The sequence below is a fragment of the Onychostoma macrolepis genome, chromosome 10 (assembly GCF_012432095.1).
Source record: "Onychostoma macrolepis isolate SWU-2019 chromosome 10, ASM1243209v1, whole genome shotgun sequence".
NCBI lineage: Eukaryota > Metazoa > Chordata > Actinopteri > Cypriniformes > Cyprinidae > Onychostoma > Onychostoma macrolepis.
Window position 1 is genome coordinate 22364629 of NC_081164.1, and position 23849 is coordinate 22388477.

At 39.6% G+C, this 23849-nt stretch overlaps 3 protein-coding genes across 3 annotated transcripts in view; 2 read left to right on the forward strand and 1 right to left on the reverse strand.

The window, feature by feature from the left end:
- rasgrf2a (Ras protein-specific guanine nucleotide-releasing factor 2a) overlaps positions 1-11455 on the forward strand; it is a 41858-nt gene extending 30403 nt beyond the window's left edge. Inside the window, 8 exon segments of the mRNA XM_058790344.1 lie at positions 5782-5842; positions 5930-6033; positions 6137-6221; positions 7876-8073; positions 9015-9094; positions 9183-9300; positions 9394-9462; positions 10103-11455. Of these exon segments, the coding sequence (XP_058646327.1) occupies positions 5782-5842; positions 5930-6033; positions 6137-6221; positions 7876-8073; positions 9015-9094; positions 9183-9300; positions 9394-9462; positions 10103-10201 (814 nt within the window). The 3' untranslated portion in view covers positions 10202-11455.
- A 1988-nt stretch (positions 11456-13443) lies between these two features.
- On the forward strand, positions 13444-18926 carry ckmt2a (creatine kinase, mitochondrial 2a (sarcomeric)). Its single transcript, XM_058788682.1, has 10 exons — positions 13444-13602; positions 14753-14943; positions 15931-16129; positions 16805-16900; positions 17001-17222; positions 17642-17727; positions 18013-18136; positions 18241-18375; positions 18469-18594; positions 18687-18926. The coding sequence occupies exons 2-10, from the start codon at positions 14795-14797 to the stop codon at positions 18801-18803; spliced, it is 1254 nt and encodes a 417-aa protein (XP_058644665.1). The 5' UTR covers positions 13444-13602; positions 14753-14794; the 3' UTR covers positions 18804-18926.
- A 1886-nt stretch (positions 18927-20812) lies between these two features.
- On the reverse strand, positions 20813-23038 carry ube2l3a (ubiquitin-conjugating enzyme E2L 3a). Its single transcript, XM_058788683.1, has 4 exons — positions 22969-23038; positions 21984-22079; positions 21707-21893; positions 20813-21625 (listed from the first exon to the last, which is right to left on the reverse strand). The coding sequence occupies exons 1-4, from the start codon at positions 22993-22995 to the stop codon at positions 21471-21473; spliced, it is 465 nt and encodes a 154-aa protein (XP_058644666.1). The 5' UTR covers positions 22996-23038; the 3' UTR covers positions 20813-21470.
- Positions 23039-23849: the final 811 nt, after the last annotated feature.

A 23849-nucleotide genomic window follows, 5' to 3' on the forward strand; every position in this document is an offset into this window, starting at 1 on the left:
ACAAATGTCTTTACTATCACTTTTGCGGTCTTTTTTTTTTTTTTTTACACCCAGAACTTTTAAAAGGCAAGATTTGGGGGAAAATCTATGGAATTTTCTGAAGTGGATTTAAATAATAGCATGCTGTAATGATACAGAAGCAGGAACTGCCAGACTATAGACCAAAATCTTGAAGGTTGTTCTTAGCAGGGCTAGAACCCATATCTCCTGGTCACAGAGCTGGTGTTCTTCCTGAATGAGCTAAACCAAAGTTGAGGATTTTGAGACCCAAGTGCAGAGGAATAAACTTCAAGTGGCTTTACTTGTAGAAGATCCAAAAACAAAAACAATGAACAAAGTACAAACAAAACCAGAAGCAAAGCTTCCAATAGTTACAAAAAGGGAAAACAAAACAAGCACAATGGCTTACAAAAGACTCACAGTATGCAACAGGTAGGTAGGCTCAAGATTGAACAAAAAACAATGGCTAAAGGCAAACTTAAATAGAGCCCTACACAGGTGAGTATCATCAACAATAATTGCTAGGTACAACTGAGAGTTCTTGCCAATGGTTGCCCCCTGGCAACTGGGAGGAAGATTGCAGGCAACAGACATCCTGCGCCCCCTTGTGGCTGGGAGCAATACTGTTCGTCGTGGCAGGAGTATGACCCCTAGTGGCTGGAGGATGTATTGCTGGCTAAAGTCTTACAGGAGCCCCCTCTTGATGAACGGCTCCTGACGTTCCTTTTAGTGCTGTTTAGCTGTTGTCGTTGGAAGTCCCTGATGAGCTCTGGGTCCAGTATGTCTCTGGCTGATACCCACGAACGCTCTTCTGGACCATAGCCTTGCCAGTCAACCAAATATTGGACCCCTCCCCGTACTTTGCGCATGTTCAAAAGTCTCTCCACGGAGTAAGCTGGTTGCCCCTCCACCATCTGAGGAACTGGAGGTGGTCTAACTGCAGGACACAAAGGAGAGTAGATGACAGGTTTGAGACATGAAACATGGAATGTGGGGTGTATGTGCATAGACCTGGGCAGTAGGAGTCGGTAAGAGACTGGGTTTATTTTCTTGAAAATCTTGAAAGGTCCAATGTATCTAGGACCTAGTTTCCGTGACTCGAGGCGCAACGGGAGATTTCTAGTTGAAAGCCACAATCTCTGCCCCGGACAGAATGACGGACTGATCCGCCGACGTCGATTGGCCTGTTTCTGCTGTTCCCGGGATGACTTTAACAGGGCTGCCCGAGCTCTCCGCTAGACCCCCCGGCACCTCCAGACTAACTGGGCCGGTGCTGGAACCTGTGCTTGAAGGTCCTGTTCAGAAAACAGAGAGGGGGGGGGGGAACCCAAACGGGGACATACCCAATGATGAGTGATGGAGGGTGTTCTGGGCAAATTCTGCCCAGACCAGATGGGAACTCCACGTACTCTGGTTGTTTGAGACCAGACACCTGAGAGTCTTTTCAATCTCCTGGTTCACTCTCTCTGTCTGGCCATTGTACTGGGGATGGAACCCGGAAGATAAACTGATGGTGGAACCGATTAGACGTCCAAAAGCCTTCCAGAATCTTGAGGTAAACTGGGAACCCCTATCAGACACCATATCCTGAGGAAACCCATGAATCCTAAAGACATGTTGCATGAGAAGTTCTGCCGTCTGGCCTGCTGTAGGAATTTTAGGGGCGGGAATGAGACGACATGCCTTAGAAAATCTGTCGACTACAACAAGTATCACGGTGTTACCTTGAGAGTTGGGTAGGCCACTAACAAAATCCATGGATATGTGGGACCAGGGTCGTCTCGGGATAGGGAGGGGATGTAGTTTACCTTGAGGGAGGGCTCTAGGTTCCTTATTCTGGGCGCAAGTGGAACAAGCAGCAACCATTCTCCGGACATCAGTTCCCATGTTGGGCCACCAAAATTTAGACTGGATCCACCTCAGGGTTCTTAGGACCCCTGGATGTCCACATGACGGTGCAGCATGACCCCACTGCAGTACTTCAGACCTGATGGTGTTAGGCACAAAGAGGCGACCCAATGGGCCATTACCTGGGTCAGGTTGGTGAATTTGGGCCTTCCATACTGCTGTCTCCAAGTCCCACTGGATGCCTGCCAGCACTCTGTACCTTGGTATGATGGGCTCTGACCTGTCCTCCTCTTCCTGGGACTCGAACTGCCTTGACAGAGCATCAGGCTTAATATTCTTGGAGCCAGGTCTGTAAGACAGGACAAAGTCAAAACGGTTAAAGAAAAGGGCCCACCGAGCTTGCCGAGGATTTAACCTTTTGGCTCCCTGGATGTAAGTGAGGTTCTTGTGGTCCGTCCATATCACAAATGGGTGTTTAGCACCCTCCAGCCAGTGCCTCCATTCCTCCAATGCCAGCTTAACGGCCAGCAACTCCCGATTCCCAATATCATAGTTCTTCTCTGCTGCTGTCAGTCGACATGAAAAGGCACAAGGATGGAGTTTATTGTCCCTTCTCTGGGAAATGACTAAATGTAAATGTCCCTAGTCGCTCTCTGGGACAAAACTGCTCCCACGCCCGATGCATCCACCTCGATAATAAACGGTAACTCAGGATCTGGTAGGGTCAGTATGGGAGTGGAAGTAAACAGCTGTTTGAGTCGTTTGAACGCCTGGTTAGCCTTCTCTGTCCACTGGAAGGGTGTGCCAGACCTCCTGGTGAGAGCTGTGAGAGGTTCTGCAATGGAACTGAAGCCTCGAATAAGTCTCCTATAAAAGTTGGCGAAACCCAGGAACCGTTGGACTCGTTTCAGTGAATCAGGGTGGGGCCACTCCAGGACTGCACGAACCTTGCTGGGATCCATCTGTACACTGCCACATGACAGGATGAAACCCAAGAAAGTAACTGTAGTGCTGTGGAACTCACTTTTCTCTAGTTTGACGAAGAGGTTGTTCAAGAGCAGACGAGAGAGAACCTGCCGGACATGTTGAACGTGGTCTTCGTAACTCTGGGAAAATATTAAAATATGGAGATAAACACACATTTGTTGAGCATCTCTCTCAGAACATCATTGATAAGTGCTTGGAAGACGGCCGGGGCATTAGCTAGCCCGAAGGGCATCACCTGATACTCGTAATGCCCTGTAGGGGTGTTGAAAGCCGTCTTCCATTCGTCCCCCTCCCGGATTCTCACCAGGTGGTACGCATTCCGGAGGTCTAACTTAGTGAAGATGGTAGCGCCCTGGAGAAGTTTAAAGGCTGTGGCCATAAGTGGTAGTGGATATCGATTCATCACTGTGATGTTATTTAGGCCACGATAATCAATGCATGGGCGAAGACCTCCGTCCTTCTTACCTACGAAAAAAAACCCAGCCCCTGCCGGTGAAGTGGAAGGCCGAATAAATCCATTCTCCAGTGCCTTACAAATGTAATCATCCATTGCTGACCTCTCTGGAGCCGACAACGAGAAGAGTCTACCTCTTGGAGGGCAAGTTCCTGGCAGCAACTCAATGGCGCAATCATAGGGTCGGTGAGGAGGAAGAGTATCGGGCCGGGATTTACTATACACATCCTGGAGATCGACATATTCCTGGGGGACTCGAGATAGGTCAGGAGAAGAAACAATCAGAGCAGGAGGTGTTAGTTTGACTTGAGGAACGGCTAGTACCTTAGTTCTTGGCGTATTTGACTCATGCTGGTTCCAGAGTTGTCGTTTAGGCCCCCAAAAATACTCAGGAGATGAAATAATTCCGTCCATTGGACATGCACATCTCCATTTGGTGAAACGGCTAGTTGGCCAGTCAATTTGAGGATTGTGAGAAACAAGCCAAGGGTAGCCAAGGATGACTGGGAAATCGGGTGTCTATAATGAGAAAAGAGAGTGATTCTTGATGAGAGTCTATTTCAACTGAAATAGGAATGGTACAGTGTGTTACCTGGCCGGACCCCAGAGGTCTGTTGTCTAAAGATGTTATAGTGAACTTTTCCTGGAGAGTTATTAGTGGTATCCTCCAGCTCTTGGCCAGAGTATTGTCCATGAAATTGCCAGCAGCGCCTGAGTCAATAAATGCAGAACTCTTGTGCCAACCACTGCCCCAGGAGAAATGCATCACTGTCGAGAACCCAGCTGAAGATTGGGGGTCAGTTATTTCTCTCGTCTCAGCCCCCCCTCTCTCTGGACGAGAAATCGCTTTTCCCACAAGTTCAGGGCAAGGAGTTCGAAAATGTCCCATTTCACCACAGTATAGGCATCGCCGCTCCCGCATACGTTTGTCCCGTTCAGATTGTGTTATGCGATTTTTCCCAAGCTGCATGGGTTCCTCTGTGGAAAGAGGCTGGAAAACAGGTTGAACTGGACTGATGTAGCTTTGGGCTGTGAGTCGGTCTTGTTGTTTCTCGGACCTCCTATCCCTAATCCGGTTATCCACTCGAATGGGGACATCAATAAGAGAATCCAAGTTAGGCGCAGGATCTCGGAAAGCCAATTCATCTTTTAGCTCAGGTGCAAGAGCCTGATGAAATGCTGCTTGAAGAGCCTGTTCATTCCAGCCACTCTCCGCTGCCAGAGTACGGAACTCAATAGCCATTTCTGCTACAGTGCGTGCTCCTTGAGTGAGTTGAAGTAATCGTTGGTCATTTCCTACTCCTCCTGGATGATGGAAGACCCTCCTCATCTCTGCTAGGAATTGCTCAGAACCAGAAGTGAATGGTGAACAATGTTCCAAGAGAGCCGTAGCCCATTCCAAAGCTCTTCCAGTTAGTAAGGTGATGATATAAGCCACCCGACTGCTCTCTGTAGGAAAACTACTGGGTTGAAGTTGGAAGGCTAGAGAGCATTGGGTGATAAAGCCTCGACAGCCCCTGGTATTTCCATCATATCTCTCAGGCGGTGGTAGCCTGGGCTCAAGAAGAGGAACCGCTGGAATTTGTTGAGGAAAGATGGGTAACTCAAGAACCTCCGGAGATGGAGGATATTGGGGCAGAGCCAGAGAGTTCAAACATTGAAGTATTTCTGTGAGTATCTGTTCATGATGTTGAATAGCAGTAGCTTGATTGGTGAGCTCGGATAATATTCTCTCCACATTTGACGAAGGGCCTTGACTCTCTGCTGGGTCCATCTTTTGGTTCAATCTTGCTTTAATGATACAGAAGCAGAAACTGCCGGACTATAGACTAAAATCTTGAAGGTTGTTCTTAGCAGGGCTAGAACCCATATCTCCTGGTCACAGAGCTGGTGTTCTTCCTGAGTGAGCTAAACCAAAGCTGAGGATTTTGAGACCCAAGTGCAGAGGAATAACAAGTGGGAGACGAGAGGTATAAACTTCAAGTGGCTTTACTTGTAGAAGATCCAAAAACAAAAACAATGAACAAAGTACAAACAAAACCAGAAGCAAAGCTTCCAATAGTTACAAAAAGGGAAAACAAAACAAGCACAATGGCTTACAAAAGACTCACCGTATGCAACAGGTAGGTAGGCTCAAGATTGAACAAAAAACAATGGCTAAAGGCAAACTTAAATAGAGCCCTACACAGGTGAGTATCATCAACAATAATTGCTAGGTACAACTGAGAGTTCTTGCCAATGGTTGCCCCCTGGCAACTGGGAGGAAGATTGCAGGCAACAGACATCCTGCGCCCCCTTGTGGCTGGGAGCAATACTGTTCGTCGTGGCAGGAGTATGACCCCTAGTGGTTGGAGGATGTATTGCTGGCTAAAGTCTTACACATATGCATTTAATGGGAGAAAATATATCATATGTAATGAGTAAATAATTACATTTTTTAAATGTTCATTTTTAGTTGAACTACTCTTTTAATAATGTTCATCTTTCCTCAGTGCACTTTCTCAAGAAGAACAAGATGATTCACAGCTGAAGATTGAGGACATTGTGCAAATGGTTAGTGTGACTGCAGCACTGAAGTCTCTCTGATTTGTGAGTATAGATGTCATTTATTCATTCTGTGTAATTTTGTGTGTTCTCCAGTCCGACTGTCCGAGAGTCGAATGCTTTGAGTCACTGTCGGCGATGGAACTAGCAGAACAAATCACTCTACTGGACCATATTGTGTTCCGGAATATTCCTTATGAGTGAGTTTATCACTTTACTTTAGAGTGCTTTATTCTTAAATGGTTGGCGATTTACTATTTAGTTGCATTGCATGATGTTTAATAGAAATGTTTTACTTTCCAGGGAGTTTCTTGGTCAAGGTTGGATGAAAACGGACAAAAACGAAAGGACTCCATACATTATGAAGACCAGTCAGCACTTCAATGATGTGGGCAAAAATTATAATCTATAAACATATGTGACCCTGGACCACAAAAGCAGTCTTAAGTCGCTGGGGTATATTTGTAGCAAAAGCCAAAAATACATTGTATGGGTCAAAATTATCCATTTTTCTTTTAAGCCAAAAATCATTAGGATATTAAGTAAAGATCATGTTCCATGAAGATATTTTGTAAATTTCTTAACGTAAATGTATCAAAACTTAATTTTTGATTAGTAATATGCATTGCTAAGAACTTCATTTGGACAACTTTAAAGGCGATTTTCTCAATATTTAGATTTTTTTGCACCCTCAGATTCCAGATTTTCTAATAGTTGTATCTCAGCCAAATATTGCCCTATCCTAACAAATACATCAATGGAAAGCTTATTTATTCAGCTTTCAGATGATGTAGAAATCTCAATTTCGAAAAATTGACACTTAAGACTGGTTTTGTCGTCCATGGTCACATATTAGTAGTAGTAGTAGTAGTAGTAGTAGTATTTTATTAAAATAAAGACAGAAATATATTGATTTTGTAAATTACAAATGTACAAATTGCAATTGTACTGTAAAATAAATTAATATTTGATAATTCTAATAACAAAATGCGCTATGCTTGACTCAGAAGCATGCAGTGTGTTATTTAATTAAACTGCAGTCTTTGATTAGTTAATTGCATTAAGATATATCGCGATTATCATGGTGCCCCTTTTTTCATTTTACATTTAATATAATGGTAACAACACAATAAGGTTTCATTTAACAACACTAGCAAACAAGCAATGAACAAAGCATTTGTTAATGTTAATTTAAACTTTGACTGACATTTTTTAATTCAAAGTGAACTAACATGAACAAACAATGAAAAATTAATAAATACTTTTATTAACTAACATTATTAACGATTAATGATTGTTGTAAAAATATATATATATTGTTCATTCTTTGTTCATGTTAGCCTTGACTAATGTTAACGATTTGGACCTTTAACGATTTTTTTATTAATAACCAAATATATTGTACTTACAAGTACAATGCATGTCAGGGGTAGATCTACATGTAAATATATACATACACATACACGCACACACATATACGTAATTACAAAACAACATATTAAATAACATTAAAAAGCTGCGAAGTTATTATTGCTTTCAAGTTTTTACTTTTGGATATTTTTTCCAAATATATTTTAATATCAGTTTAAATTGTTCAAAGATTGACATTTTTTTCATTCCAAATGAACTTTATAAATATAATAAAAAGCAATTATAACAATTAAATCAAATATAAATACAATCTTGAAATCACCATCAATTAAAAAAAACTTTTTAGCACAACATTATCTTCTACAAAACAAGGATCCTAGCTTTTCTTTTTAAACTTGTACCTTGGGACACTCCCAAAATAAATGGTTAATAGTCTCAAGGGTACTTTTATGGAAAACACAGACCTTATTGTAGAGTGTTACAGTAAAATTAATAGTTGGATATCATATAATTAATAGTTAGCTTTTTATAAACTCACAAACTACCTGCAGTTCCTGCAGCACTGCTTTAAGACTGAAAAAGACGACATTAAATTGTTTTCTTTTGTAGCTATAAATTCCTTAATGTGATGTGAGTGAGTCAATGTAACTTGTTAATCATTTTCTGAACAGATGAGTAATCTGGTAGCGTCTCAGATCATGGTTCATGCAGACGTGAGCTCCAGAGCCGCATCTATTGATAAGTGGCTGGCCGTGGCTGATATATGTCGCTGTCTCAACAACTACAACGGCGTGTTAGAGATCACATCCGCTCTTAACCGCAGTGCCATCTACAGGCTAAAGAAAACATGGGCCAAGGTTTGCAAACAGGTGAGTCAAAAAAAGCCTCACAGATTCCACAGGATTGTAAAATAGGGTGGCCATACATACGTCCTTCTAATTTGCTAAAACGTCTGGGTTTTGGCTTTGTTTTCCTACTGACATGCTCTCTACAGTCCTCAGACATTATATGTCTGTCTATTTGCTTTGCTTTAATTGTTCTCTGTAGATTCCACCACCTTGCACATCACGGTTGGTCAATTATGTACAATGCCTGCATACTATTGGTCAAACTAGGGATGCATGATAGTAGTTAAATGATTAATTACGATTATTTTGCTCAGAAATGGAATCATGATTATTGTCATTTTTACCTTTCATTAGAATTATTGCACTTTCACATAAGCACAAATCAAAAGAATATCAACTCGCATGATTTGCTTTTTAATTTAGTCACATCAAATGAGAAACCACGAGAAAGAAAACAGACTGTTATTTGAGCTGAATATCTCAGTAGAGAACTTATATGTTTGCTGGTGTTTTCAGATCATCTGTGCTTTTTATTTCATAATGTTGAGAGAGCTTGTGCGCATGGTTGTCAGATTAAAATTAAATAAACTACTGGACTAAATTGTATCAATTTATGAAAAAAGATTGGGGGATTTAAACTCTTGAAATCTGGCAACCCCAGCCATGAAAGCCTTGTTACCAAAGCAAGATTATGCATATGCCAAATTAAAATGAAACATTTCTAGGATAATAACAAGCAGGCACATATCACAGACACAGATGATTATGCTTAATAATTGAAAAAAGCTTAAATCCTGATCACAATTTATATACGATTCATTATGCAGGCCTTCAGTCATTACCTTCAGCAAGTTTGAAAAGAAAAATCCCCCGAACATATACGAGAAAAAGCGAATTTATGGTTTTTGTGATTTTTGTTCATTTTGTTTATTTTAACCTTGTGGGATTTTGTTAATTATCAGACCAAGGCACTTATGGACAGACTGCAGAAGATAGTTTCATCTGAAGGGAGGTTTAAGAACCTGAGGGAAACTCTGAAAAAGTAAGTTTGTGTTTGTTAGATTTGCACAGAATAAAAATATATATATATACTCTGCAGTTTTATACTTAGTGGCGTATTTAATTGGCAGCTGTAACCCTCCGTGTGTACCCTATCTGGGGATGTACCTGACGGATTTGGCGTTTATCGAGGAAGGAACGCCCAACTTCACAGAGGAGGGTCTCGTCAACTTCTCTAAAATGAGGATGGTATTTACACAATTCTTCAGCTTGTGGTGTTTGTAGGACGTCAAAAGACATCAGTGAAGCTGTCTTCAAATGTCTGTTTGTTGTTTTTCACAGATCTCACACATAATACGAGAGATCCGACAGTTTCAGCAGGCGCCCTACAGGATTGATCTGCAACCCAAGGTACCGTCTGAATGCATAGTGGCGTTATGGAACAAGTAGATAAAGAACTGCTTTTGGCAAAGTGCACATGCACAACTTTAACTATAACAGTACAGCAGATACTTACATTAAATGATATAAATATCAGTGGTCACTCTATATCTCCAATAATGTGTCTTAGTAAGACAAGATTGAAATGATCCAAACATATAATGCAATGCAATCCAATGCTGATTGAGAGATCATTCCTCCGCTGAGGAACAGTGAAAGTAAAGCTTCTGGAAACAAACGTTCCTCAAAAGATCATCATGATCAGATTTGAGACGCACTGATGAGCTGCTTCAGTCCAGTACATGTTCATCTGGAAATATTACTTCAGTTATTCTTACATTTACTTTATAAAAATCAGTAAAGATTTGACACTAAAATTTACACTAAAAGACCTTTTACTTGCTAAAAAAAAGACGAAACTATCAATCAGTCGACAAGGCATGGAGTAGATTGAGTGTGACAGGTTTAACAGCAATGTTTTGATCATGTTGAACATTTAGAAACCTTCGAAATTTGCGTATCAAACATGATATAGTAGTTTTATAGGTTTAAAAAACAGACTTTGTAGTTGAGTCTCAATTTATGTAACACATCGCTGTTTTTCTCTCAGGTAACACAGTTCCTCCTCGACAAGACTCTTGTAATGGACGAGGACACACTTTATGAATTATCTCTTAAGATTGAGCCAAGACTCCCTCCCGCCAACTAAACCTGATGATATTGTTTACAACCAGACTCAGATATCAAGTAAGAACCTTTTTATCGTCAGTTTGTGGAAATCTAAACTTACATCTGAACTGAAGTCTGTCCACTATAGAAACGACAACCTATCCATACATTTATTTAATTCCATATAATTTTGTATCATCTTTTTTTTTGCTGTAAACTCAGGTTTAAATGTGCCTTTTTGTCAATATCATGTACTGTTATAATATTTCATAGTGCATATTTCTAGCATGATGCATTTTAATAACAATTTGATAATCTCTCTTTTTACCTGAATGCACAATATTAGTTCCATTTTTAAAGTCTGATCATTCCTTTACTATAATGAGAATTTGTATGCGTGCAAACTTGTGTTCAGATGTCAAAAATGTGTGTGATTGTTCGCTGGTCCAATTTTGACAAGCAAGTTTCTCAGTCAGTCTGCCCGCATGTATGACAGTCATGTCAGCACTTTGATCCACTGGAGTTCGCTGAAATGTCAAAGCTCAACCAAGCACGTTTACGGTTTACCAAAAGAAATATATTTTTACATTTGTCATTTGTTAATATTAGGTGTCATCTGTTTACACAGCATGTTGCAATGAGGCTGCATTTGCTCATTTAGCATGTTTCTGTTTGTAGAACTTTTTGCTATTTTCTGGCATGTGTTTGCATGAATCTGTACTTAATCATATTCTTAATTCTTTAAAAATTTTTGTCTCTAACTTTTGGATTAACAATAGCAGATTCGAAGCATTTGTTACATATATTCTACACTTCAGAAATACTGTGATGGTACCATGATACAGTGATGTTAATACTAAGGTACTTTTGTATTGATTATTACCATATCTGTGTACTATGGTATTATACACCATACTGTTATGTGCAGAAAAGATACTTTTTGGCTGATGCAGAAGACGTGGTTTATTGTTGAGTTTGATATGAGCAGGGAATCATTCACTTGTTTACAGTTTTTGGTTGTTTTCATAAAGTTTACTCCACCCAGCTGTATCGTGACAGTATTTAAATTTTACACAAATGTTTCAGTGGGCATTTAAGTCTGTTTTTGTTCAAAGAGAAATTGTTGTTTAATTCAAACATAGGTTCAGCACAGTATCCTGTTTATTTAATTGGGTATATATTCATTTATTTGAACTTTTACCTGGAAAACTCAGATATTGTAAACATTAGGCAGCCCTGCATTGTTGTTTTTTTATTTAAATAATGCTGTTGACTCATGCACACTTTCTAAAGACGGGACTTTTTTCATAAGTGATTTCACATCTTTTTTCAGTCAATGATATAAATGTGCTGTACATTTATCCATGATGTAGCTGTAACTTTTGAAATAAAATTTGTCTTCTCTTCTGTATGGTTTGTCTTCCATTATGCATTCAAAAGATGAATTATAGCAAAAGATCATTTATATAATCAACATATGTTTTTATCATTCTGGCTAGCTAGCTTGCTGCCTGTCTGTGCAAGTTACTTTATAATGGGATAAAATTGTTATTGTGATTTAAAGAAGTATTCTAGATGTCCACTTGTCTATTCTAGATGTCGTTCGCAGAATCCATAATATGTGATGTTACATTTTACACACTGCACCCACGACTGCTGACGAACACTGCCGTATTAGCAGTGACCCCACCCTGGGTGAGCCACACACAATCCGTCATGTTTATCTTCACGCAAGAGCATTTAAAAGTCTTCTAATTAGAGCTACAGAAGTTATTCATTCAAGAGCAGTGAGTGATTTTCTGCTTTTATTTCATTGTTTGGGTTATATTAACAGTGTAGACAGCTATAGGTAACTGTATATTTTGCTGCTGTCACTTAATACACAGATCTAATATAAGCATGCAATTTCTTTCCGGCTGTTTACCTTCACAGACATAAACAACTGTGTTTTGGTAACTTATGTTTGTTTTTAACATAAGCTTGTGTGTATTTGACAGTTTAAGCACAATAAGACATGAAAGAGAGCTTAGTTTAGCACTCGCATGTCGCGTGACAGCTGCTTTCTGTGCGTGTTTTTGGATGCGCGCGTTCAGAAAACCGTGTATCAGAAGTTTCAACTGATTTGGCTTTAAAATGCATGATTTCAGCACGACAGACATGATAATCAAAACCAAACATGTTTTTTAGGAGAGTATCTGATGTATGAGCTGTAAAGGCACAGCCCTATTCTGGAAAAGGGGGTGGGGAGCAACAGCTCATTTGAATTTGAAACATGCACAAAATGCCCATTTTCCACAAGTTGATATGATTCTTTAGGGTCTTAATGAAAATTCTATAACATACTTTGGTAAAAATTTCTCAATGGTGGTGTAAAAAACACCTTTTTTACCATGTCAAAATCAGCTCTGTTTTTAGCAAGCCATTCTAGTCCTTGTTACTTTAAATGCTAATGAGCTCTGCTGACCCCGCCCCTCTCTTCTGTGGAGTGACGAGCAGTACTGTTTACTTTAGCTGCGAAACTGGCTAACTAGCACGTTATTAGGAAAGGTGATTTGCAAAGATTCATAAAAAAAAAACCTTATACTCACTTCTTCTGTAAATGAAGCTGGATCACAAATGATTCACGCGAACATAGACACATTTAGGCAGATTGGGATTGGCGCATTCCCTTAAAAACGGTAGTAACATTAATCCTCTGTGTCTTCAGCGGCTCAGATGTTTGGGAGTAAATGATGACTGCTATATTCATTGTTACATCCAACAACAAAACACCTGACCTCAATCGCTTAATCGGAGACGTTCTTGTCTTCCCCTGCACCGGAGTCGACACAATGGCGGACAGCTCTCAGCTCACTCAGGGCGGGTCTAAGGTAAGACGGCCTTGTCAATCAACTATCGTGGGAGGGGCCTGCGCAGAACTACGTCATTCTGACAGGAATCTCACAACAGCCTGATTTGAGAAAGGGGATTTAAAAAAAAAAACACTGGGTGGAATTTTGTCATTATAGGATGGATGTGTACACACACTTCCAACACACATTTATGTTCAAGCAACTTGTAAAGTGAATTTTGCATCCGATGACCCCTTTAAAATGATATAATAAATGATCTGTTGGGTATTTTGAGCTGAAACTTCACAGACACATTCTGGGGACACCTGAGACTTATATTCCATATTGTAAAAAGGGGCATAATAGGTGCCCTTTAAAGAGCTGGTAGTGGTTCTATTTAAGAGGCTGCATGCAGTGCAAAATATTGGACTATGGCGGCAAGTCTCAAGGACAAGCCGGACGACAGACATGGGTTATGACCTGGCACTTACGTGGAAGAGGATTGGCCATCAGGTCCACTTCTAATCCCATATCCTGGGAGGAGCGCCAGCTTCCCTCACAGACTGTGCGCTTCCTGACACAGTCTACTGTAGCAGAGGAGACTCTACAGGTAAAACTCTCTTCTCTTATACTACTTACTAAAAAAAAAAAAAAAAAAAAACTTAAGCTAATTTTGAGAATTAGGAATTCCAGTAACTGGTAAGAAATCATTTGTTGCTTTCCATTAAATTGTAAATATTGAAAATGCTGGATGCAAAGTGGTAAGCCAACAATTAGCTGTTTTATTTGCTTGGATATTTACTTATTAACAAAGTGTAGTGTATATTTGGTACAACTTTTAATTAAACAGATTGCAGAGATACCTATATAGATTACTATTTCAATAGAAAGCATTTGTTGGAATCACTGTGCCATCTTGAAGGACATTCAGCAGTATCTATCTTATTTAGTGCTATTCTCCTAACATTCTGGACTAATCCTTGAGTTAAAAGCCTAATAATCCCCCACAACTCCGCCGAGAGATAGACATTAAACCATGGTCAAGTGCTGACGGGCCACCTGCTTAGAAGCATCACAGAGTGTTCACGGTTTTGCTGTATAATATAGATCTGAGTTCAGGCTGCCAGATTCTGGTTGGGTCTTGTGTACGCTTGTGTGACCGGTTCAGAATGTCACGGCTGAGCACGAGGCCTCAGGGTAGACTGGTGCCAGTTGAGGCTCCGTTCCAAACACTTTATGTAGTCTGCTAGTCTATTAATAACACTTTCACTTTTAGAGTTCCAGTTGCAGTGTCAAAAGGACTTTGTCAAGGATGTTGCCAAATGTTAAAGTTTAAGAATCTGCTGTGGAGAAACCAATATTGATTGACCAAATTTTGGGGTTCCAAATTGTAGAGGTGTATTTGAAATATATTTTAAGTGTTCCTTTGTTTGGTTTCTTTGACAAAATATTACAAAATGTTGTTCAGTTTGACTACTAAACTATGCCTTATATTTAGGACAATTCTCAGAAACATTATAAAGGTTCCTCCTTAACTGTCCTTTAGAAACTGGTGAAGGACAATTAGTAAAAGAAAGTATTAGAGTCAATCAACCAGTCTCTAAATAAGGTAACCAGTCAGAAGCAAGTAAGCTTAAATCAGGTGATACTTGTCAGCTTAGGGCACCATCAACTACTGTAACACAAAATTTAGTTTGATAGCTATAGTCTTAAAAATAAGCTATGATCATTGTGAAAACCTTGCCACCTTCTTCTACCAGTGCTGATCCCGTCAGAACTTTTTGACAAGAAACGGTGTGAAGATGGCAAGCTCATTCGCCAAGGTGATGTCGAGCCGTACCACTGGCTTGCTCATGGCGAGCCTTGGAGCTGGTGCTGTGGCAACTGGTTACTTATTGAACGATAATGCTGCTGTCGTTGCAGAACAGAGGAGGAAACTCTACCCTCCCAGGTAAGCACTTGTGGTGTGAGTACAATTACTTCCTATTGATAATATTGCATGAAATACAGCTAGTCATTATTTAATATCTAGACTTGCTTTAAGATTGCCATTTGTCATTTAACACATTGCTTATTTTGCAATCATATCAGAATAAAATGCATGATAATCTAAGAAGGTGGGTGAGGAACTTTCTATTCCATCAGCTTACTTGCACCTGTTCTGTAATGGAAAAAATATGATCAGACGTAGAGGTCATGATGTACTGTGTGATGAAGTATCACACGTTAACTGAGTGAAAGGTAAATGGGTGGGAACATGACACTTAAGTAGCTTATGTCCTGTCCCGCATGTCACCTTATTTGCACTACTCTAATAGATGCCAAAGATCAAATCAGATCAACAGTCCAAGATTTAAGTTCCTTGAAGGAGCCAAATATGAAGAGAGTTTATCTTTTAGGCTGATCCAAAACCAACATCCTACACCTAAATTCATACTTAAACCTTCAACTGAGAAATGATCAGTCAGTCTCCTGTTACAGTCCTATAGATTTTGGATTTAGGCCCAGTTCACAAGAAGTTCATCTGCCCCAAATACCTCCCTCAAGCGTTGCGATCCTCTAAGTCCACAATGACTTAATCCTGGATAGACTTTCGGGTAGTAGTACACTACAAAGTCCTCACTAGTGTAGTCTCGTGATTTGAATGAATCTCCAACAGGTTCACCATTCAAGCCAGTGACAATGACAACTCTGACAAGTTATCTGCACATAGTTGTCTTATAGCAGTAGATAGAAATGACCTTCTGTAGTGTTCCCTGTTGCATAAAGGTTGCATCACTCTACTGCTGAACACAGTCTTCATTCCAACAAGAATGCCATGGGGCATGATAGCCAACAATTTGGACGTAATTTTCCTCTCAGTCATCACTTCCACAGGTTCTAGGTCTAACCCAATGACAGAACATGACTAAAGATGTGACTTTGTGTTCCTCAACAGTGCTGACTACCCTGACCTTCGCAAACACAACAACTGCATGGCTGGTGCAATGACCCCGGCCATCTATGCCAAACTGAGGGACAAGATCACCCCAAACAACTGGACTCTTGACCAGTGCATTCAGACTGGTGTGGACAACCCTGGTCATCCCTTCATCAAGACAGTTGGGATGGTTGCTGGTGACGAGGAGAGCTATGAGGTACAGCCATACATTCAAACTTCCTACATGCTTTTTTTAATATGACATAATATCCAACTTCTCTTCCCAAGGTAGTTTTGTTCAATCCTTGATGAAAAGACCAGCTGGTCAATGGTATATGTTTATTTATTTATTTATTGGTTTATTTAATAGGGACCATGCATATTCATGAACATTGTTGTATAAAAAAATACACCATGTAAATATGCCAGAATTAGTAACAATAACTACTTTTCATCTGCAGTCCCTAAGCAGGTAACATAAAAACTAACAAAGACAACCAACAATAATACAGCATTCATTCACTATAAATGAAAAGGTACACATAGTGATGACATATACATTGACAACGAAAACAAAACATGTTTTAAAAATATTAATTTAAAAAATATGTTGTGCTTGGGATGCTGGCTTCTTAACCAGCTTAACCAGCAAGACTTCCTTGATCATCCTGCTTCGCCAGAAAGACCAAGTTAAGGGTGCAACTATGTTGGTCTGCTAACCAGACTACCACATAAGCCATAAACCAGCTTGGCTGGCTAAATCTAATTTATTATTGTATAAGCTGGACTTTTCAGCAAGTTCTGGCTTTGCCTCTCCTCTCTTTTCGAGGTAATGTTGTGCAAACTAATCTAGAGACAACACCCTTGACTTCATTGCCAAATGACGTTGCAGGTGTTTGCTGAAATCTTTGATCCAGTAATCAAGGACAGACACAATGGCTATGACCCAAAGACCATGAAGCATCCCACTGACCTGGATGCCTCCAAGGTGAACGTCTGTTTTTATTTCTTCGTGCAAAATGAGTTTCTCAGATTCCCATTTAATTCTATTTTCTACCAACATTTCTTGGTTGTTCTTTATCTTCCAGATCCATTCAGGCGTATTCGATGAAAACTACGTCCTGTCCTCCCGTGTACGCACAGGCCGCAGTATCCGTGGCCTCACCCTTCCCCCTGCCTGCAGCCGCTCTGAGCGACGTGAAGTCGAAAGGGTCACGGTCCAGGCATTGGCTGGCCTGAAGGGAGATCTTTCTGGTCATTACTACAGCCTGACTGAAATGACTGAACAAGAGCAGCAGAGACTTATCGATGTGAGTTGCTTCCATAAAGTTCTTTCAGTCATGGTATATTTTAGTGCTTGGTTGATAATGTGATTGGGATTAACTGAGCTGCTTCCACACATCATGATGCTGAACTCTTCCTTTCATGCTGGCATGGCTTAGGAGCATTTTCTCTTTGACAAGCCTGTGTCTCCTCTGCTCACTGCATCTGGGATGGCCAGGGACTGGCCAGATGCTCGTGGGATCTGGTAAGGCTAGACAGAGAGAAAACAAGCCATGACAGTACAACCCCAACAGTCTCTGTAGTTCTCGACCCTTCCTCCCATCTTCCAAGTTTTTTTTATAGGTTGCATTTGACTCAAGAAGTGTTCCAAGTGTCTGGTCTTCCTCTAATTCTGTGATCCTCTTCCAGTTCCACCTTCCACCTTCTTCCTTTCATCCTTCTGTAGGACCACTTCCTGTTTGACAAACCTGTGTCCCCCTTGTTGACTTGTGCCTTTATGGCCCGTGACTGGCCAGATGCAAGAGGCATCTGGTATGGCTTTAGGAAGTTCTTGGCACGATTTGATCACCATTTATGTAACTAACAAGATATGTCACATAAGAACAATGTAAATATTACTTACATTTGCCTGCAAGCAAAGAACTGCATTCAGATAAAACATTCATATGTAGCTTTAATGTTAGATTGAAGGCATGATACTACTGCAAGATGATACTACTGCAGAATACTATTGATTCATAAAACAAGCAGGACTTGCTGGCATGACTGACAGTACAGAGCCCCTTTTTGTCTTTTAAACATCCCATTATTTGCAAGGCATAACAACGAGAAGACCTTCTTAATATGGATCAATGAGGAAGACCACACCCGTGTCATTTCCATGGAGAAGGGTGGCAACATGAAAAGGGTGTTTGAGAGGTTCTGCAGAGGACTCAAACAGGTAAAACCACACGTCCTTCATACTTTTAACAATTAACCAACTTACCTTGAGTTGTGCTATAAGGTTAATGTCTTCCATCTGTTGGCTGCCTCTCTGTTGGACAGGTAGAACACTTGATTCAGGAGAGAGGCTGGGAGTTTATGTGGAATGAACGTCTTGGCTACATCCTGACCTGCCCATCCAACCTGGGCACCGGCCTCAGGGCTGGAGTACACGTCCGCTTGCCAAAGCTCAGCAAAGTAACAATAATTACCTTTATCTTATAGTGAAAGCTTTCCGAAGTAAGGTGTATCCAATGTTGAAATCTGTCTAATTGTAACAATTGCCTGTAGGACCCTCGCTTTGGCAAGATCCTGGATAACTTGCGGCTGCAGAAGCGTGGCACTGGAGGTGTGGACACAGCTGCAGTGGGTGATACCTTCGACATCTCAAACCTTGACCGCCTGGGCAAATCCGAGGTAGGTCATTCAAAATCAGTGTGTTAACTTACATGGAGTTTTACATGCATAAGTTTATCAAACTCTGGTGTGACTCTGCTTTTCTTTACAAGGTGGAACTGGTGCAGGTAGTCGTCGATGGTGTCAACTACCTGATCGAGTGTGAGAAGAGGCTGGAAAAGGGCCAGGATATCAAGATCCCTGCCCCCATCCAACATTTTAAGAAGTGAGCAATGCTCTTTTAATGAAGGATGGACCCAGCAAGAGAAACACGGACACTCCTTCCACTAATCCCAAAACCGAAGGTCTTATATGTATAGAAAGCTCAATAAAATGAACCCTAATACTACAAATGCTTTCTTATTTCTTTGCAACCACTAACATAATGTGCACACAGCGAGCAGCTGATAGAACGCTGCCATTGCAATCAACAAAAATGCTTGGTAGCAGTGTAAAGAGCTACTTTTGTTATAACAGCAATGTTCTAGTTTTGTAACGTTGCTTGCAGTCACAGTGTAGACATCTTATGTTGCTGCCAGAAGCTTTTTACTCTAAAGTATTTAGCAGCAGGATGTTACTAACAATGTCAACACAGTTGCTCTGCTATCACAGACAGTAATGGGTTTATCATTACAAGGTCCTAGGAAGCCAGTGGCCGGAAACATTGCCCAAGCACTACACTTAGTCAAACCAAGACTATTTTTTCTCCCAGATTTCTTGATGACGACTGTTTCAGTGTCACCTACTCAGTATATTTGATCATCTGAGGAGTTGATTGAGTAAAAAAAAAAAAAAAATTATACACTATGTAAGCAGTGTTTGTCTGAACAGTCTTTCATCAATTGTAAAACGTAGAAAGGTCTAACCTTCTTTACACAATGGTTTAAAATGTAATTAATTTAACGCCAGACACTGGCCTCCCATCATTAGACAGACTAATCCAGTGGGGCTTTCTCCATTTAGAGCTGCTTAGTGCCGTATCTAATAATGCTAATCTTGGTTCTATACTTAAGAGAGAAGCGGGATGGGGGTAGGGGTAAATATGTGTGTGCTTCTACAAAATGGGTAGTAGAATGACTGTAGAAGCCACTGAAAAAATACAGAGTATTTTTTTTTTTTACCATCTGATAACATCACTGTACCTGGGAAACACCACTACTTTTTTATGGAAGAAGAATGTTGAACTATAAAAACACTAAGGTCAATTATAGGTTAAATGGTCTAATCAGCTAATTATACACTCTCTTGACCTGGAAAAAAAAAAAAAATTATAGAATACTGTAACTTTTACAAATTTAAAAATGTAAAGCTGTAGGTATGACTACCATAACTGAGAATTTACAGTTTTGATTTCTTTTTTGATTAAAGTGGTAGCTAACAGCAAATTACCACAGTATCTGTCGTTTGTCGGCAATAACCGTACAGTACTTGTATATTTTTGGTGGCAACTATAGTAGCTTGTTGTGATCAACTAAACTCATTGCACCGAGCAATACTGTAGGCTATAAGAAAATATATTTGAATAGAATTGCACAAAACGAGCCATTTACCTTGAAAGTCTTTAATCCAGTATTGTAATCGGATCTTCTTCATAGTGGTTTGTTCATTTCACGCTTTCCTAGATCAGAAGCATCAAACGCCCCCTAATGTCAATGATGAAGAAGTGCTTCATCTTTAGATGTACAAGCTGTTTTGGACTTTGCATAATAGGACTAAACAGGTTTTTTTCTAGAACAAGAACATTACAGTTATTTTAATATTAATTGCACAACCCCTCAATCTAAGAAAAAAAATGCTTCCTTAAACCTTGACAACTGCAATTTAGTACAGTGGTTGTATCACTACACTTATGTGTAAACTACTAATTTCTGCCAAATCCAGGAATTAACTAATGAAAAGAGATATTACTATACGACTGTACATCTCACATTCTATTAAAAAGGGAGGTTTAGTTTAGGAATTAGGGAACACTGCTCACTATTAACAAGTTGCTTATTAGCATGCATATTACTAGAATATTGCCTATTTATTAGTACTTATAAAACACATATTAATGCATGATTATATTCTAGATCCCTTATCCCGACCCAATACTTAACATAATTACCGCAACTACCACTTTCCTATTAATTTTTCTTTAGGGAAAACTCTTAGTTAATAGAGAATATTGTTCCATAATCTTAAAGAAATGTTTGTGTTTCCCAGAAAGGTTTTATATTCAGTCAGACACAAAGTCAAGTCAAGTTTTGCTTTCCTTTTTATGACATCATAAACATTATATTGATGACAGTGACTAGTTTGTGATTCAATGAGTTACAAACTGAGATTATGAAGAACATGAAACCTTATTCCACAGAAAACAGTGCAACCTAAGCAAAAAAATAAAAAATTACAGAGATGAGAGAGAAATATAAAAGAAACATTTGCCACACACCTTTGACGTATTACGTGTTTTCATTCAACAAACTATTGGATTGGATTTCTTCTATGTCGTAAATGTGAAAGTGAAACGACTTAACATTATACTCTGGTTCACCGTAGTATTCTGCTATGAAAACAGTCAAGATTCATCACACAGCAGATTACATGACCTGAACACATCTCTGTGCAATTTAAGAACAAATTAAAAGGAACAGCCTTTTCGCCCCCGTCCTTCCCCACCCCAAATCTCACCACTTTTATCGAGTTCTCATTCGCACGCTCCCCTCATCACAATTTTGACACGCTTCGACACCCAGAGGCTGAGAAGTCACGGGTCTTTCTGCCGAAGGTGAAATGCGGCTGGGATACTCCGCGGGGGACCGAGAGTGAGGGCGGACTGGCGGGGACTCAGATTGGGGGAAACGGTTTTGGAGGAGTGGGCAAAGGAGAAACAAAGGAAAAGCGCCCATGAGATATCAGTCCACTGGCCGCTTCTCGCCATGTTTCTTTGTAAACTCTTCTGCGTTCTTAAAGAATTTTTTACGGTCTTTTGAATATTCCTCCGCCAGGTCGGCCCTCAGCGGGTGCTCTGGTTGGGGGTCGTTGACGAGGGCGATGAGAGACTGGATTACTGGTGAAAGAGGGGGAAAACATATTTAATGCCAATATTATGAGTGTGAGGCGGATAAAAGGGCTCAGAGACGTGCCGTACCTTGGTCAGTTTTGGTTGCAGGTTTCCAGTTCTCAGCACTTATGACCGGCAGACACACCTGACCCTTCTCATCAATGTTCGGGTGGTAGATCTTGGTTTTAAAAGTGATCTTGGGAGGTTTAAAGGGATATTCTGCAGGGAATGTGATCTCAATCCGGAAAGCACCTTTATCGTATGGAGGGTTGTCCTGAAAAAGAAAATTGGGCACATGCGAAATGGTTAAATCGAGAGAAGATGGTGATATTTTGATGCATGCAATTAATGCAAAAAAACTTACAGGAACAATGAGTCCTTGCCAGGTCAGAATGTTTGACTCATCCACCAGAATGTTGCGGAAATTTTTCATTCCAGACTTGCGGATTTCATCAAGTTCCTGTTAAGCACAGTAGATGAAGGTACAAAGAAACCTGATACTTCTCGAATTGTTGAGAGATTTGAGAAACCACAAAGTGAGAACAAAATACTTTCGGTTTCACTGTGGTCGCGCAAACAATACTCACCTACACTTAAAAATCTAGTTATATTTGCATTGTAAACTTTCAAGCCATTTTCATTTAAATCTGTTAAAATGGCACAAATTCAGGCAAAATAATGAGAAATGTTATTTTTATGTCTTGAACATTTAACAGGCTGCAAAGCCCAAGAGTTTGAACTATGAATGTAATCATTCAAAACTAAAAGAACTCATATATTTATAAAAAATACCGTTAAACTTAAAAAGATTTGGTCAATTACAAATGATTTAAAGGAAGAAAAAAGACATACTTCCTGTTTCTCTTTCTCATAGTATCACAAATTACACACTAAGACCGCGCAGAAAACTTCATTTGTTATATTAAACTAGACAGTATTCATTATATTTCAATTTAATCACTATTTTGGATTTGATCTTACTTGATAAACTTACACATAAGGTAGTTTCTGTCTTATCTACTAAACATCATCTGTCAACGACAACACTCTTTAACAGACGTGCAAAAGTTCATTCTGAAGCACACCATCAATTAGACTCACCCAGAACACTGATTATCTTATTTGAGCTTTATCTGACTGTTTATTTCCATTATATGTGTAAATTCGAACTACGGCTAAGATCGTTAGCTTCTTCCTCATCATCCTCGCCACATTTCGCACCACAGTGCTCTAAAGTTTCAGCTTTCCGACCAAACGTGATTCAAGCTCGCATTATTCCAATTCACGGAGGTAAAGCGAGTAAAATCTCTATTTAGTATGCATAAAAGCAGATTTTTCGGAATATTTACCTTATGCAGTCGCCTGCTCGCCGCCATCTTGGATTTGCCTTTGCCCACAATGCAAAGCGCGTGGAATTCACCTCAGTCACTTCAAATAAATGAATAAAATTAATAAAAGATCGTTTGTGCATCGTGTGACAAATTCAGTGTTATTTTACCATCATTGGAATGCTATACTATTGATTTTATAGTCTTAGTTTTAGTTAATATTTTAAATAATTTTGTTGTGTGCTTAATTGTTTGTTTGTTTTTAAAAGTATATCTGTATAGTTTTCATTCATTTCAGTTTTAGTTATTATACTACAATAGGTTTTTATTTTATTTCATTTAAGGTTTATATTGTTATTATTACTATTATTATCTAATGTTTCAGGCAACGAAAAAGTTATATATAAGGTATTACTGATGGCTAAATAAACATTTATATATATATATATATATATATATATATAGCCATCAGTAATATCTGCTGCTACTTCCTCAGTTGTTACAATTTAATTCGTTTTATAAGCGTGTTAATGTTATCTTATCTGACACACAGTCAGCAGTACAATGTGAAGAATACACATAATTTAAAAAAAAAAAATGTTAACAGAATACACAACTGAAAATGCCGTTTTTAAGACGACAGCCATTCTAAATATTATAAATATCACACACACACACATATATATGTATATATGTGTTATATATAAGGAGATACATATTTTTTTACATAAAAAGTACAATAATCTACTTCACTATGAGAAAGTAAAACAAAACGAGTCCACTAGGGGGTGTAAGAGCACTTTAATAATGCTGCACATTCTGACCCAAACACACTCTACATGTGACAATAATCGCTCAACTGCGGATCAATTTAAGCCTGTTATTTTAGGACACACATGTCT